Source organism: Patiria miniata, unplaced genomic scaffold, assembly GCF_015706575.1.
Source record: "Patiria miniata isolate m_02_andy unplaced genomic scaffold, ASM1570657v1 HiC_scaffold_9, whole genome shotgun sequence".
In the NCBI taxonomy this organism is placed as follows: Eukaryota; Metazoa; Echinodermata; class Asteroidea; order Valvatida; family Asterinidae; genus Patiria; species Patiria miniata.
In genome coordinates this window covers 7,338,255-7,351,054 of record NW_024037076.1, presented here as the reverse complement: position 1 = coordinate 7,351,054, position 12,800 = coordinate 7,338,255, and the positions used below count along the sequence as shown (strand labels likewise).

Sequence of the window (12,800 nt, the reverse complement as noted above, 5' to 3'; positions counted from 1 at the left end):
TTTTCAAATTTTGCCCTTAAATCGCTTGTAATTTGATACCTACATTGTAATTATGCCATGGTGACGTCAGAATTTTATTAACATCTTCGGACGGGGTGTAAGTTCATACCAGGTTTTATCATAATCCCTTAAATGGTTTGAAAGAAATTTGGTTCGTTTTGATTTTGATGCTTCTGTCTATATTTTAAATTCACCTAACTTTGACCTTCCGGTAGACCCTGAAGTAAAGGTCACGCGAGTTCATATATACGACAAAAAAAATCTTCATAAATTAATAGTCTATCTGATTACAATGTGTGAATATGATTGATCATTTTGTTCAAGAGTTATAGGTGAAAGCAGATGGTCATTTTTTTCTAACGAAAATCGCTTGTAATTTGATGCCTGATGACGTCAGAGGTAATATGCACCTCTCTGGATGACATGGATGAGGGTCAATACATGTATATGTTGAAAGTTACAAGTTCATACCATCAACCGTCAAGGAGAAAACCAGCCTCCCAGAATCCCCAAACAAACAAAAATTAATCGGATCAATTCTAAACAGTGGTGGGGGTTATGGTATTTTGTGGCAGGACTGTCTGACGATTTTGAAGGATTGAGGGGCTGGGTACCCTTCATTTGAACAAAGTGCAACCTTTTTGAATAGGAGGATTTTGGAGGATTGAGGATGAATGCATTTTGAGGCAGGACTGTCTGAAAGTTTTGAAGAATTTGAAGGTGCTGTTGTAAAATTTTGGAGGATTGAGGATGGTTCCTAGCAAAAAGGCCAGGAGGTTAGGGTTAAACTGTTACAATCTTATTGAGACAACATGTAGTATCACATTTCATATTAATATGCACAAATTGGGAAACGCATGGACGAATGATCGCGAAAACACGTACTGCACATTGTGAATAACAACACCAAGTACATGATATATCGAATCAGGATACAGATCAGGATACAGAAAGAAAGTTTCCTATCCAGGGCTTACTATTAGAAACTAGGTTGGAAATAAAGTAAGCACTGGGGACGAGGTATATACTGGACCACGAACACATTTAATTTGTTACTGTGCACCGTACATATGTATCCTGGTCTCCACTATCAATACCCCAAATGTGATGATACAATTTGAAGATTATTTTGCTGGATTCAACTCAAGCATTAAGGGAGATAATCCAGGGTAAATCGAAGCGAATTAGTGCAATGAATCATGTGTGCAAAAGACCATTCATGTAAGTCGGCAAAATGACGACTTACAGCAGATGTCGCCTTTCGTTGTAAGCCGTCACAAATTCTCGGGTCCCGAGAGTGCCGACTTATAGCCGGAGTTTACTGTAATTCACTAGATAATAACAAAGATGTGACTTCCTTGTTCTTTTCTCATAAATAAACAAAAACAATTTTCCCATTTTAACAAACTCACCAATGAAGATGTACAAAGGCCTTCATTCCAACAATAATGAGGAATTTGTGGAGGGTGTTAAGTAGCTTAATACACTCGGTAGCGCACCGTTTGTGGATGATGAATGGGTTCGCCTCGGGACATTCTCATCCACAGATGGCGCGCTCCTCGTGTATTATCCTTAACATTTACAGAGCATTTGTACTTTTAAAACCTGGCACAAATGGGCTTCGTGAAATTTCAAATTTCAAGAAGGGACGGGAATGTCCAAAATGACGCAAGTTCAATTTTTTTTTTATTTTGTTCTTTAAAACATTGCACTCAACCATTCCAACTTGCCTTAAGAAGCAACATTTGCGTAATTTCTTAATAACATTAATGTTGTAAGGGACCAACATTTCCATAATTGCAAACATAGTAGATTGTAAAAGTAAGCTTAACGTTTTCACAAGGACATTGCTGGTCATTTTGGCTTCTTTAAACACTTCCAATGATTATTAGTGGGTTCGCTACAAGGGTAAGCTTAACCCCAACTCCCTAGCATAATTTACTAAGAACCATACCCATCCTAACAAATTCCAACACCCACATGGGAAATCGTACACACACACAGTTGGACTTCGTTTCTGGAGGCATGCCAAACCCAATGTAAAAGACCATCAGTTTAGGGGTACTGTACCCATTCCAACAGATTTCAACAAAACTTGCTGTTGGGCTTTGATGGGTTGAGTTTGATAGGGTTAATGGCAATAATTAAGCTCTCTAAGAACCTCTCCATCTCAAAAGTTGTCTTTCTTAACTCTATTTACATTGTGGTGCCTTACTTACATTTGCCTGGGTTTCTTGGAACTTCTCTTCCCGCTGACGTCGGTATTTCTCTATTTCTTCTTGTGCCTCTTCTTTAGCTTGCTTTAACCTTTTGTTTTTCCCTGCAAACGTGATGAAAAATGCTGAGATTAAACAAATTTACAGTTCCACTTAAAATATTCTAAAAAAACATACCTTTGAGGCCCACACGAAAAGATCGCAGCGGTATGTCGAGGTTGTTAACAACCGTACAAAATGCAGTTTCACCGCACCAAAATCACTCATGCGAAGACAAGTTAATGAGGTAGGCATGGAAAGTGCACTTTTTTAATGTTAATGTGTTGATATATAAGGCCAATGTTTGAAGGAACGTCAGCGACTCAGCGATCACGTATTACGCAAATATAAGTTAAGGATGTGGTACATTACTGCGTTGATCGAAGGGGGATAACAAATTATCACACAAGCCTTGTACATGCATAAAACAAGGGGGCAGTTTGCAAGTGTGATTTAGGACAGGGATCGGAATTGGCATATTGTCATGAAAAAAAAGACAGCCAATTTTAACTCAAAACAAAACTTGTATTTAACAGATTAACTTCATTCTTCTGGTATGAGTATCAAAGATATACCATGTTAGAAGCCATATGGCTTATATTATGCCAAATGAATCAAATCCATTGACTTTGTGTGTGCATTGATACGGATACCTTGGTCTGCAGCACTTTATTTAATTTTTGTCCTTGGCAGCACGCTGCGTTACATGCACGTGTTAGTTCCAAGCCTGGCATGCTCGGAGTGAGCGAACGGAGGTGGACTCTCTAGTACAGGTGAGTAATTATATCTCTGACAATACTGTATGTCTATTAAAACATCATTCCAAAATCTTTGAAGCCCTCTGCAGTGAAGCGCTCCCTCTTGTAAGCACTCTTTATCCGCGGTCGCGTATTGCATCCTGGCACTTCACAGAGCGCCAAAGATTTTGGAATGACAGACAACAGCCGTGGTGGTGCGCTTTGCCAAAGTTGACGCATACTCTGTAGATGATTAAAGCTCATGTTTGGTTCCCTGACCCTTTTGGCCTCTTGACTATTATTAGGGTGACCAGGAAACAGTCTATTAAATATCAGAGACGCCATGCTTTTTCAAAACCGTGACGACTTTCCATGATTTTTGGATAACTAGACCTCTGAAGGTACCGAATTTAACAACTTTGTGCTTATTTAGCAGTCATACTATAGCTGGGTTGATTTTCTGCTGACAAAATAATTTCGATCTTTATTTAATTTTCGGCTCCCCTAGCAACGGGACACTCCGCTCACAGGCCGTACGTGGCTCTGTGACTGATATACGGAGGTAGTCCAGTGTTTCAGTCACATTTATGGGACTACTGTGTAACAACCGAGGGCGCACTTTAAGTATAATGTAAAATGAATTACTGAGTGCGGGAGCATACATTACACCTCCATTAATAAAGACCACACTACCACCATAATAAAAAACATGTCGAACTTTGTCAAATTCTGATTTTCACATTTAGGCTTAGTGTAGCTGAGTAACTCCAGCTGACATGCTCATATTCATTCACATGTAGCGCTGGAGACATAACCTAGTCGTGAGAGTGTGGTAGCAAGAGACCCTAAAATAATGGCCTCTCAAAAATTGTCCATTTTCACCTCTAATATCCTACCCCAGATTTCATTTACATACCTTATACATTCAGCAGTCATTCACGAAGGTAATGATCGACTTGAAATGGACCACACACACACACACACACACACACAAATCTTGACGATTTCGGTGGCTTGTCCGTAAAAAAATGCCAGTTCCAACGGTAGTCTGGTTCCCAGACCAAAAGATTCCGACTATTCCTGATGAATCTTAGGTCCGGTAGCCTCCGGTAATACAATGTATTACAATTTACGTCACGTGACTAAAACGGGAGGAATTCCTCCTTTTTTCCAAAAATTTCTGAAGTTTGCCGAAGTCGTTTCGTCAACTTAATCGGATAGCGCCCGAGTATTTCCGAGTATATAATATAGGTTTAATTAACTGCTTAGTTGCTTATTAATTTTATTTTAAATGAGTTGATAATTAATATTCATTGTTTTCATCTAGAAAACTTGAAATTCAAAGACGATTTTGTGCATCAAATATACTCGGATCGTACGGGCGAACTTTTTGCTGCGTCATGTACATTTTTTAATTTGATGACCGTTACCGAGATTTTCCAAAACTCAGTCTTCATTCGGCTCTGCCTGCTAACAGTGCTATTTGGTTCCCTAATTTTGAAGATTCCAGATCAACATTACTCAATGTTATCTTACAAAAACATCAAACTGTATTATCATAACTGTATGATATTACGAAGCAAGTGATTTATTTAAAGATTTGATCAGAACATTAAAAGCTACAAGTGATAAAGCGAAATCGGAAACGAAGCCGCGCTTTGAAAAAGGGCCATTAATGTCGTCATGTTTATTTTTAGCCACGGAGGCTGCCTGACCTACAATTTAAGACGTGAGCGTCGGGAATAATTGTCAGGTCTGGGAACCAGACTATTCCAACGGCTGTCGTCCATTTTGTTTTGTTAATTATGTAAATGTATGCATCACGTGATGACATCAAAAAAATCTGCGTGCGCGATGTATGTGGGTACCACACTGCTTTCAGACGCCGCAAGTGGGTTAAGTTTTCGTCTGGTGCGTTGTCGTGGAAAGCATTCTCATTTGTCTTGCTAATGCATATGGGCATGTTAGCTGGAGTTACTCAAGCTAGGCTTAGTGTGAAGTTTATGTTTGCTTTAGAAGCATACTAACCCTCTTTATAGGCTAATCAGAAAGTGCTGCCTTTTTCAGATGTCTAATTTTCGTGAAATTTCATGTTGAAATTTTGATATTTCATGTTGAAATTTTGATACGCAAACGTGTGCGAACGAATCTGGAAATTTCACCAAAAAATAGCCATCTGAAAAAGGCAGCACTTTCTGATTAGCCTATAAAGAAGGTGAGTATGCTTCTAATGCAAAAATAAACTGCAAACTAAGCCTAAATGTGAAAATCAAATCTGACAAAGTTCTACATGTTTTTGTACATGGTGAAAGTGTGGCCTTGATCCGCTACATATAACCATGTATAATTTTGCGCAGAGGTGAATCACTTACTAGTTGGGCTTCCTGTGAATTTACGCGAGTGTTGAATCTGTCATTGCCAAGAAATTTGATGTAAAGTACGGCACACAAACGAACTTGGCCTATGCATCGTGCGGGAATTTGCACGTCTGCACACTTGCAGTCATTTTTAGAAAAAATGAGATGGTGACTTGCTTACGTCACAGACAACTAACATTTGCAAATAACATTTGCGGGTCAATCCAGGTCAATTCCCGGTCGAACCATCTATTTTTAAACCGATTGATATTGCGCGCGGCCGATATGTAATCTGATACGTTCCCGTGCCACGGCTAGGTACCATGCATACATACTGCATACAAATGCGTATACATGTATGTACACATGTATTGGATGATCCAGGGGATCGGGGAGCTTCAAGTCAAATTTTTTTAAATGGAGTTACAAATAAGACTCTATCCTTGCTTCATTTTATTTTTGACCAAAATGCAATTGGATTACATTCCAAGTTACATAATAATACAGCAAACATGAAAGACCGTATAGATTCCTATATTTGTTGTGAATTAGCCAGTGGAAAACACAGTACACTAGCCTTATTTAAGTTAAATAACTTTTCAATTTGAAAATTTCAAATCTGAACCTAATGGTTTTTACAACGATACCAACAAAAAATAAAGTTGACATCCTGCCGAGCGGCAAAATTTTTACGATACCAACAAAAAATAAAGTTTTTTTACAACGATACCAACAAAAAATAAAGTTGACATCCCGCCGAGCGGCAATCCAGAAATTTATTAGCATCGGAACTCCCAACTTCTTGCAGTCTTTGTCCAGTCTTCATGTCATTTTTAAAGTTTCTTATCCTTTTTTCCCCAGCATATTTTTTAAGTTATATTTGATTGTCATACTCATAGTACTAGCCCTGGACGGATAAGCACCTTGTCATTTTGCTGTCAGTCTTTTTGTTATCATTTTAAAATTTATTATGTTTTTACAGGCATATTTTATTCATAAGTTATGTAATTTAAATGTAAGTTATATCATGCTATTGTCAGTTCCTACATGTTGAATGCTGTTTTTACTGTTTTTACTCTATCAGCCATTCCATGGTGACTCGCGTGACATTTGAACAAAATGTAAAGTTTTAATGCATTACTGTTGTTAACCTGGCATTTATTCAACTCAAATTAGCATGTATTTTGAGTCAGGGCATTGTGAATTTATGGTTTAGTTTTTATATGATTACTTTAAAATCGCTATTTTTTCATGTATCACAGTTTCTTTGACGTGACTCGCATGACAGGATAGAAAAAGGGATTTTTGACATCCCTCGATTTAAATAGCTTTTCCTATGGATCTACCAGTGTTCTAAAAATTATTCTTACTGAACTTAGAACTTAATACCCTCATCCAATACATGCATAAGTTGTATTGTGCCAAATATCCCTTGTTGTAAGAAATGGCCTGAAGAAAATGTGACTCGCGTGACACAAATTGCGTGACTCGCGTGACACAGTAGCTTTTCACTTTCACATGATAACTGTAATTTTAGTATAACAAATCAAATCATAATATTATATTAATAAAAATGATTTACCTGTGAATACCTTATGAAAGAGTGTGAAAACTGCTATTCCTACAAATAGTGTAGAAACTTGGATAGAAGGGATACACAGGCTTAATAGGGAGACACCTAGGTGTCTCCCTATTGGCGCAGCCCCCCTTTAGAGGAAAAATTGTGCTGTCGAAATTAGCTTATATTTGTTGCTCGTGGTCTAATTAGTAAAAATACCAAAGTTTGTGGAAAAAGGACAAGGAAATAATGGGTTAGGGCACATTTAATTCGGAAAATTTTTGTGCACAAGTCTATGGGAATGTCTCCCTATTACCCCATTGCCGGTAATTATTATTTATCCCTTTACTTTGGCGAATGTTGGGGGTGGAAATCTGGTTTAAACACAAAATCCTTAACAATGACGTGGAGAGAAAAGAATGTTTTGGAATTTAAGTTACGAAGTGATGTCATCAATCCACGGGTGATTATTTCAGGAAAACAGTTGTAATTCTTGGTCATGTAGAGTCACAGTTTCCTTAAAAGGTAAGAGCTGCAATTAATGATGCAGTTGTATAGGAATGTATACAGTATACATCTGTAAAAATCTGATTCAATTTCTTGTTACATAACTAATGTTTTTGAAGACTTAATTCCAATTCTATAATTTAATGTGGCATTGTTTCTTTGTATTACATGTAAATGAAACATTCCTGGCTTGTGACCAGGCACGGATCCAGAGGGGGGAGTTTGGGGTGTCAAATCCACCCCCCCCCCCAGCTCTGTCAAAAAAAAAATTCTCATACAAATTCTTCAAAAATAAGTCGAAAACCCCCCCTCCCCCCCCCCCCCCCCTGCTGTGACACCCCCCAAAAAATTATACTGGTCTAATGTCCGCCTGTTCAAAATACAGTACACCATTCTGTAATGTGTTAATAATCGTCCAATTTGAATAGCGCCCCATATTGAAATTGGTACCCCCGCCCCCCCCCCCCTCCCCTCCAGTTTTTGATTTTACGGAGGCCAAGTGTCCGGAGAAAAAAACGTGTGTACATTTTCAGATTTTTTTGCTGATGAAACCCCCCCCCCCCCCCCCGCGAAAATTCCTGGATCCGCCCCTGGTGACTTGCGTGACATACATCATGTGTGACTCGCGTGACATTCTTGAGATAGTTTTTTCTACAAGGAATGTAGAGCAAATCAGAATATTCATACTTTTATTGATAGACCACCACTATTTCATTTACAAATATCAAACACTAGCTGAATTCCTCTCTAGTTATTAAGTAATCTGAAAAAAAGTCCTATTTTGTGACTCGCATGACATACATATTTTTGAGGGTGTTTTCACGATGAAATAGTGGGAAAATACTGGAGACATTTGGAAAAATTCTCAATGTTTTATCAAATAGACCGGAATAGCTACCAAATGTATGCAAATAAAGCACAATCTTATGAATGAGCTTCAATTACTTCCTCAGTTTGTGATTTATACCCCTGACCCTCCATTTTGCCCACAAAATTCATCCATGTTCAGGAGGCTGAAACTTTAAATAAAATGATTTATTTTAAAAAATCTTGTGAGATTTAGATGGTTTCAATATTCCTCTTATCAAATATAACTGACAAACATTTATTCCTTTCACTTCAATTTTTGAGTTTGGTGATGACCCTTACATGGAATGGCTGCTATGATTTTACACCAGGACAAGAATGTCATGTCTGTTTTTAACTTACATGACTAATAAAAATATGAATATGAATGTTCACCACTTATCAATAATGTCAAGAATTTTAAAAACAAAGGCATAAAAGGAAATACACTTGATGAAATGAGAAATCACAAAACGGGTAGATCATGGGGGCAGAGATTTAACGGAATTCCGAAGAGTCGTCAAAGAACAGATGCAAAACAAACTATCCAGATTATTATCTCGTGACCGACTTAAAACCCCTTCTCTGACAACCTTACAAGCGGACCCCTCAAGGTTTCACTTGAAGTTCAATGTTATTGAAATGTTATTGGAAACAGTGGGAAATGATGGATAGTCCGAATACAAAATACTCCAAATATGGAGAACTAATGATCAAAGGCATCTTGTGAGCAGACAGTTTGTTAATACTGATTGTTACTCTCCTCTGATGTAATTTTTGTATCGTCTAAACATGAGAACGCAGTTCAAATTCAAATGTTTCAAAACGCCTGTGCACGTTTTTCTAGCATTTGATGGTTTCTGAAAATGGAAGGCATTTCAAATACATGTAGTTTACTCCAATACTCATCTAGAAAAAATCTCAAGCTTGACACTACCAAGGAGAAAGAGAAGGCTGCCGGCCAAGTCTAAGGTAGCTAAGGAGAAGGAGAGAATCAAGGACAGGAAGGAACGGGAAATGAAAGCCAAGAAAGCCAAGATTGCAGAGAAAGCCAAGAAAGCCAAAATGGCAAAGAAAGTCAAGAAACTTGCGCCGAAGAAGTCACCCAAGAAAGCTGCCAAGAAAACTCCCTCCAAGTCAACTAAATCATCCGTCAAGAAATCCTCCACCAAGCCAGCCAAGCCAGCCAAGAAGCAAGCCAGCAAGAACACATCGGCCAAGCAGAAAAAAGTGTCGTCCAAGCCTTCGAAGAAATAAATCATCGAATCAACAAACTAAAACGGCTCTTTTCAGAGCCACAACGTTTTTACAAAAGAGATATTGATCCTTTCTGCAATTTGCAATATGTTATACTTATTATTTATGATTAGGGCCCACAGTTTTAAAAAATTTTTTTATTAAGCCCCCCCCCAACAAACCCCCAAAACATCATTGTATAAATAATAGGATATTCCACCGAATGGTATATTCATCCCGCCCCAGGCATCAGAATATATAAGGTGCAAGGGTGAATAAAAAAAGAACATCGGATATTCCAACCTCCTGATTTGGAGTACTCTACCCCCCCCCCCACACACACGCGCGCTTCCCGCAATGGCCATTAAACTAAAGAATGTGAATATTCCACCCACCTGCCCACCGTGTCTGTGCCCCCGGCCCGTCCCTCCTCCCCCCTCACCCTCCCCACCCCACTCGCGGGCCTCCCCCACCCCAACCCACCGCCCAACCCGTCACCCAACCCCGTCACATCGGGATACAGGGTAAAGGGACAGAAAAAAGACACACACACACACATTTATCAAACGGGATCCCTTTAAACAAACGGGATCCCTTTAAGCTTTGTAACGCGTCTTTCATTGAGCTTTAAATATCTCCTGCAAATTGCACGTGTTTATATCACGTGATCGCTTCAACAGTATCTTCGCAATTTTTGGCAGTTCTAGCGAGAAATTTTCATGCATATTGCTTGCGACCATTGCACTGTCAAACCGACCACCCACATGTGCCACACCATTCGACAGCTGAAAACCTGTTTTTATGCGGAACTAATTCAGTCTATTTCGAACCAAATTCGAGAAGGAAGAAAATCAGGATTGAAAAGATGGACTCCCTCGAAAAATAAGAAGTTTTGGTTTCAAAAAGAAAACGCTAAAAAAATGTCAAAACTCAACCAATGATTCATCAATTTTGACGCTTTCTTCGACAAAAGAAAGCGGATATACTGAGCTTTTCTAATGTAAATTTCTATCATTTGCACCCACGGATGCATAATGATTTCATTCATAAAACTGAAGCGAGTCTGGCCGAAATTGGCCGAAGGCGATGGCATGCGCGCAAGCACGAACTCAACGTTGACGTCATAATGAGCGGCGCTGTTCACCTAATTTGCATACAAAGATTTCCATGATAAGTTTGTTATGTGCAGCACCACTTTGTCACAACGAATGTTTTCATTGCGGACCATGTGGACAAAATTTTGAGCGTCGCGTAATGCAATCCGACCGTTCGTGATTCGAAACGGAGCCTGAGCGAGTGATGGGAATTGTAAATTTACAACACAGATAAGTTTGACAGAATTTCCTACATTATTACGCTTTTCAACGAGAAAAAAAATCTCTAAACTGGAATAAAAGAGTAATGAATCAGTCAAACCTCGTCCCCAGGGTGTCGAGCAGTACGCGTTCACCACTACCTGCTCTCTCACCCTGGTAATGGATCATTTGCATGTGCAAGATTTTTGAACACGTATGCAAATGAGGAGTCGTCTGGTGCCTGCCTGTGCATTACATTTGCGTTTATTTTTGTATGTGGCGTCTGGGGTAAATACAGAGTCAATTCGTCGCAGCCCGAGCATGGCGTTAGTTTCGAAAACATGATTTCATTTTAATTAAATTGTTACGATCTTAACGAGACAACATGCAGTATGACATTTCATATTAATATTAACAAATTGGAAAGGAAATGAATATTTTCGAGAAGGCGAGGACAAATGATCGCAAAAACACGTACTGCACGTTGTGAGTAACAACACCAAGTACACGATATAAATCCATTTCTAGCCAATTGCGGTATCGAATCAGGATGCAGGAAGAAAGTTTTCTATCCAGGGTTTACTATTGGAAGCAAGGTTGGAAATAAAGTAAGCACTGGGGACGAGGTTTGAATCAGTCTTAAACGGCCGTTTCAAACCTTGCAGAGTCATGACCTTGATGACGAAAAATCACTGGTCACGCAAAATCCAACCAATCAGAGCGTTACAGCACTACTTTGTCACAACGAATGTTTTCAATATGATCAGAAAATCAAACAGGCATGGCACTCTCGTACCCCGAGTTCCGCATGCACAAAATGGTAGGAGTATCCTAAGTGGGTACCAGACTAACCGTCTTACATGGCAGGATGACCGTAATACCGTGTAAAATTCTGCTAAATCCACTTCGAAAGTCTGCCAAATCACCCAGTATATATATTGCTGTTCCATTGTGCAAGGGTTTGTTTTAAGGATCTTTCCAAAAATGAAGGTTTTTCAAACCAAATGTGCCAAATATTCTGTCAAATGTAGCTGAAATTCGGCTAGAACGGTCACTCCATCTCTAATTAACTGCGGATCACAATAGAGTGTTTTTACTGAGGGAATAAATGTGTGCTCGAGAGGTTTTAATCACTCTGTTTAAGACCGCTTAGAGTCTGGGTGCTGATAACTACCCGAGCCGGAGGGGAGCGTAATTATCAGCACCCAGACTCTAAGCGGTCTTAAACAGAGTGATTAATACCGATCGAGCACACATTCCCATTCAGAAATACCTTTTCAGTCAAAAAAATATAATATTTCAGTCAAAAAATCCCGTTTTTGTTCAACAAGTTCACTTCATGCTTTCTTAAACATCCCTCTAGCTAAATAATGGAGTGTTCAGCTGGCGATTAAGATGTAAACAACCCTTTTATGGAGATTGACGCGCGTGTGGCACGTTCTGTGCGATGTCGCGCAGAACGCACCTGGGGCGTTGCGTATTGAATTTAGAACTATAAAATTCTGACTCACTGGTAGTGTTGCGTATGCCTTTTTGAGGATTGTGAACGTTCAACCAATAAAATGCTAAGAGGCAATTTTAGGAGTCCACATTTTATGTCACTTTTATGTGACACTGGAAAAGTGTTTAAGACCAGCTGGCCATGTCTTTATCATCCGTTTAAGACCGGCCAGATGACAGGCTCTTGACCATAGGAATTGCTAAACTGTCTAAGGTATTTATGGGCACAATTGCAGAATACCCCGCCACTCAATCTATCCACCTCGTAGCCGGCTACGGAGTCACGGTTGATTGCCCTCAATAAACCTTCTCAGCGCTACTTGTATTTATGCGTCATGCTCCACTGCACTCCCACTCCGTATCCGCGTAGCCGCCAACAGGGTAGCCTAGTTGGTTTGGACTTAGAATTTTTTCAGCAACTCCCATTCCTTTTGTGTTGCTTCGTTCTCAAGCATATTCAAGGGGACTCCCACTCCGTATCCGCAAAGCTTCGTTTTGTTGCTTCGTTC

General features: G+C 39.3%; 1 protein-coding gene across 1 annotated transcript in view; it reads right to left on the bottom strand.

Moving 5' to 3' along the window:
• LOC119721121 (V-type proton ATPase subunit G-like) overlaps window positions 1-12,800 on the bottom strand; it is a 41,391-nt gene that overhangs the window by 13,795 nt on the left and 14,796 nt on the right. The window contains exon 2 of the mRNA XM_038191012.1: window positions 2,220-2,320. Coding sequence (XP_038046940.1) covers window positions 2,220-2,320 — 101 coding nt within the window. The remainder of the gene's footprint in view (window positions 1-2,219; window positions 2,321-12,800) is intronic.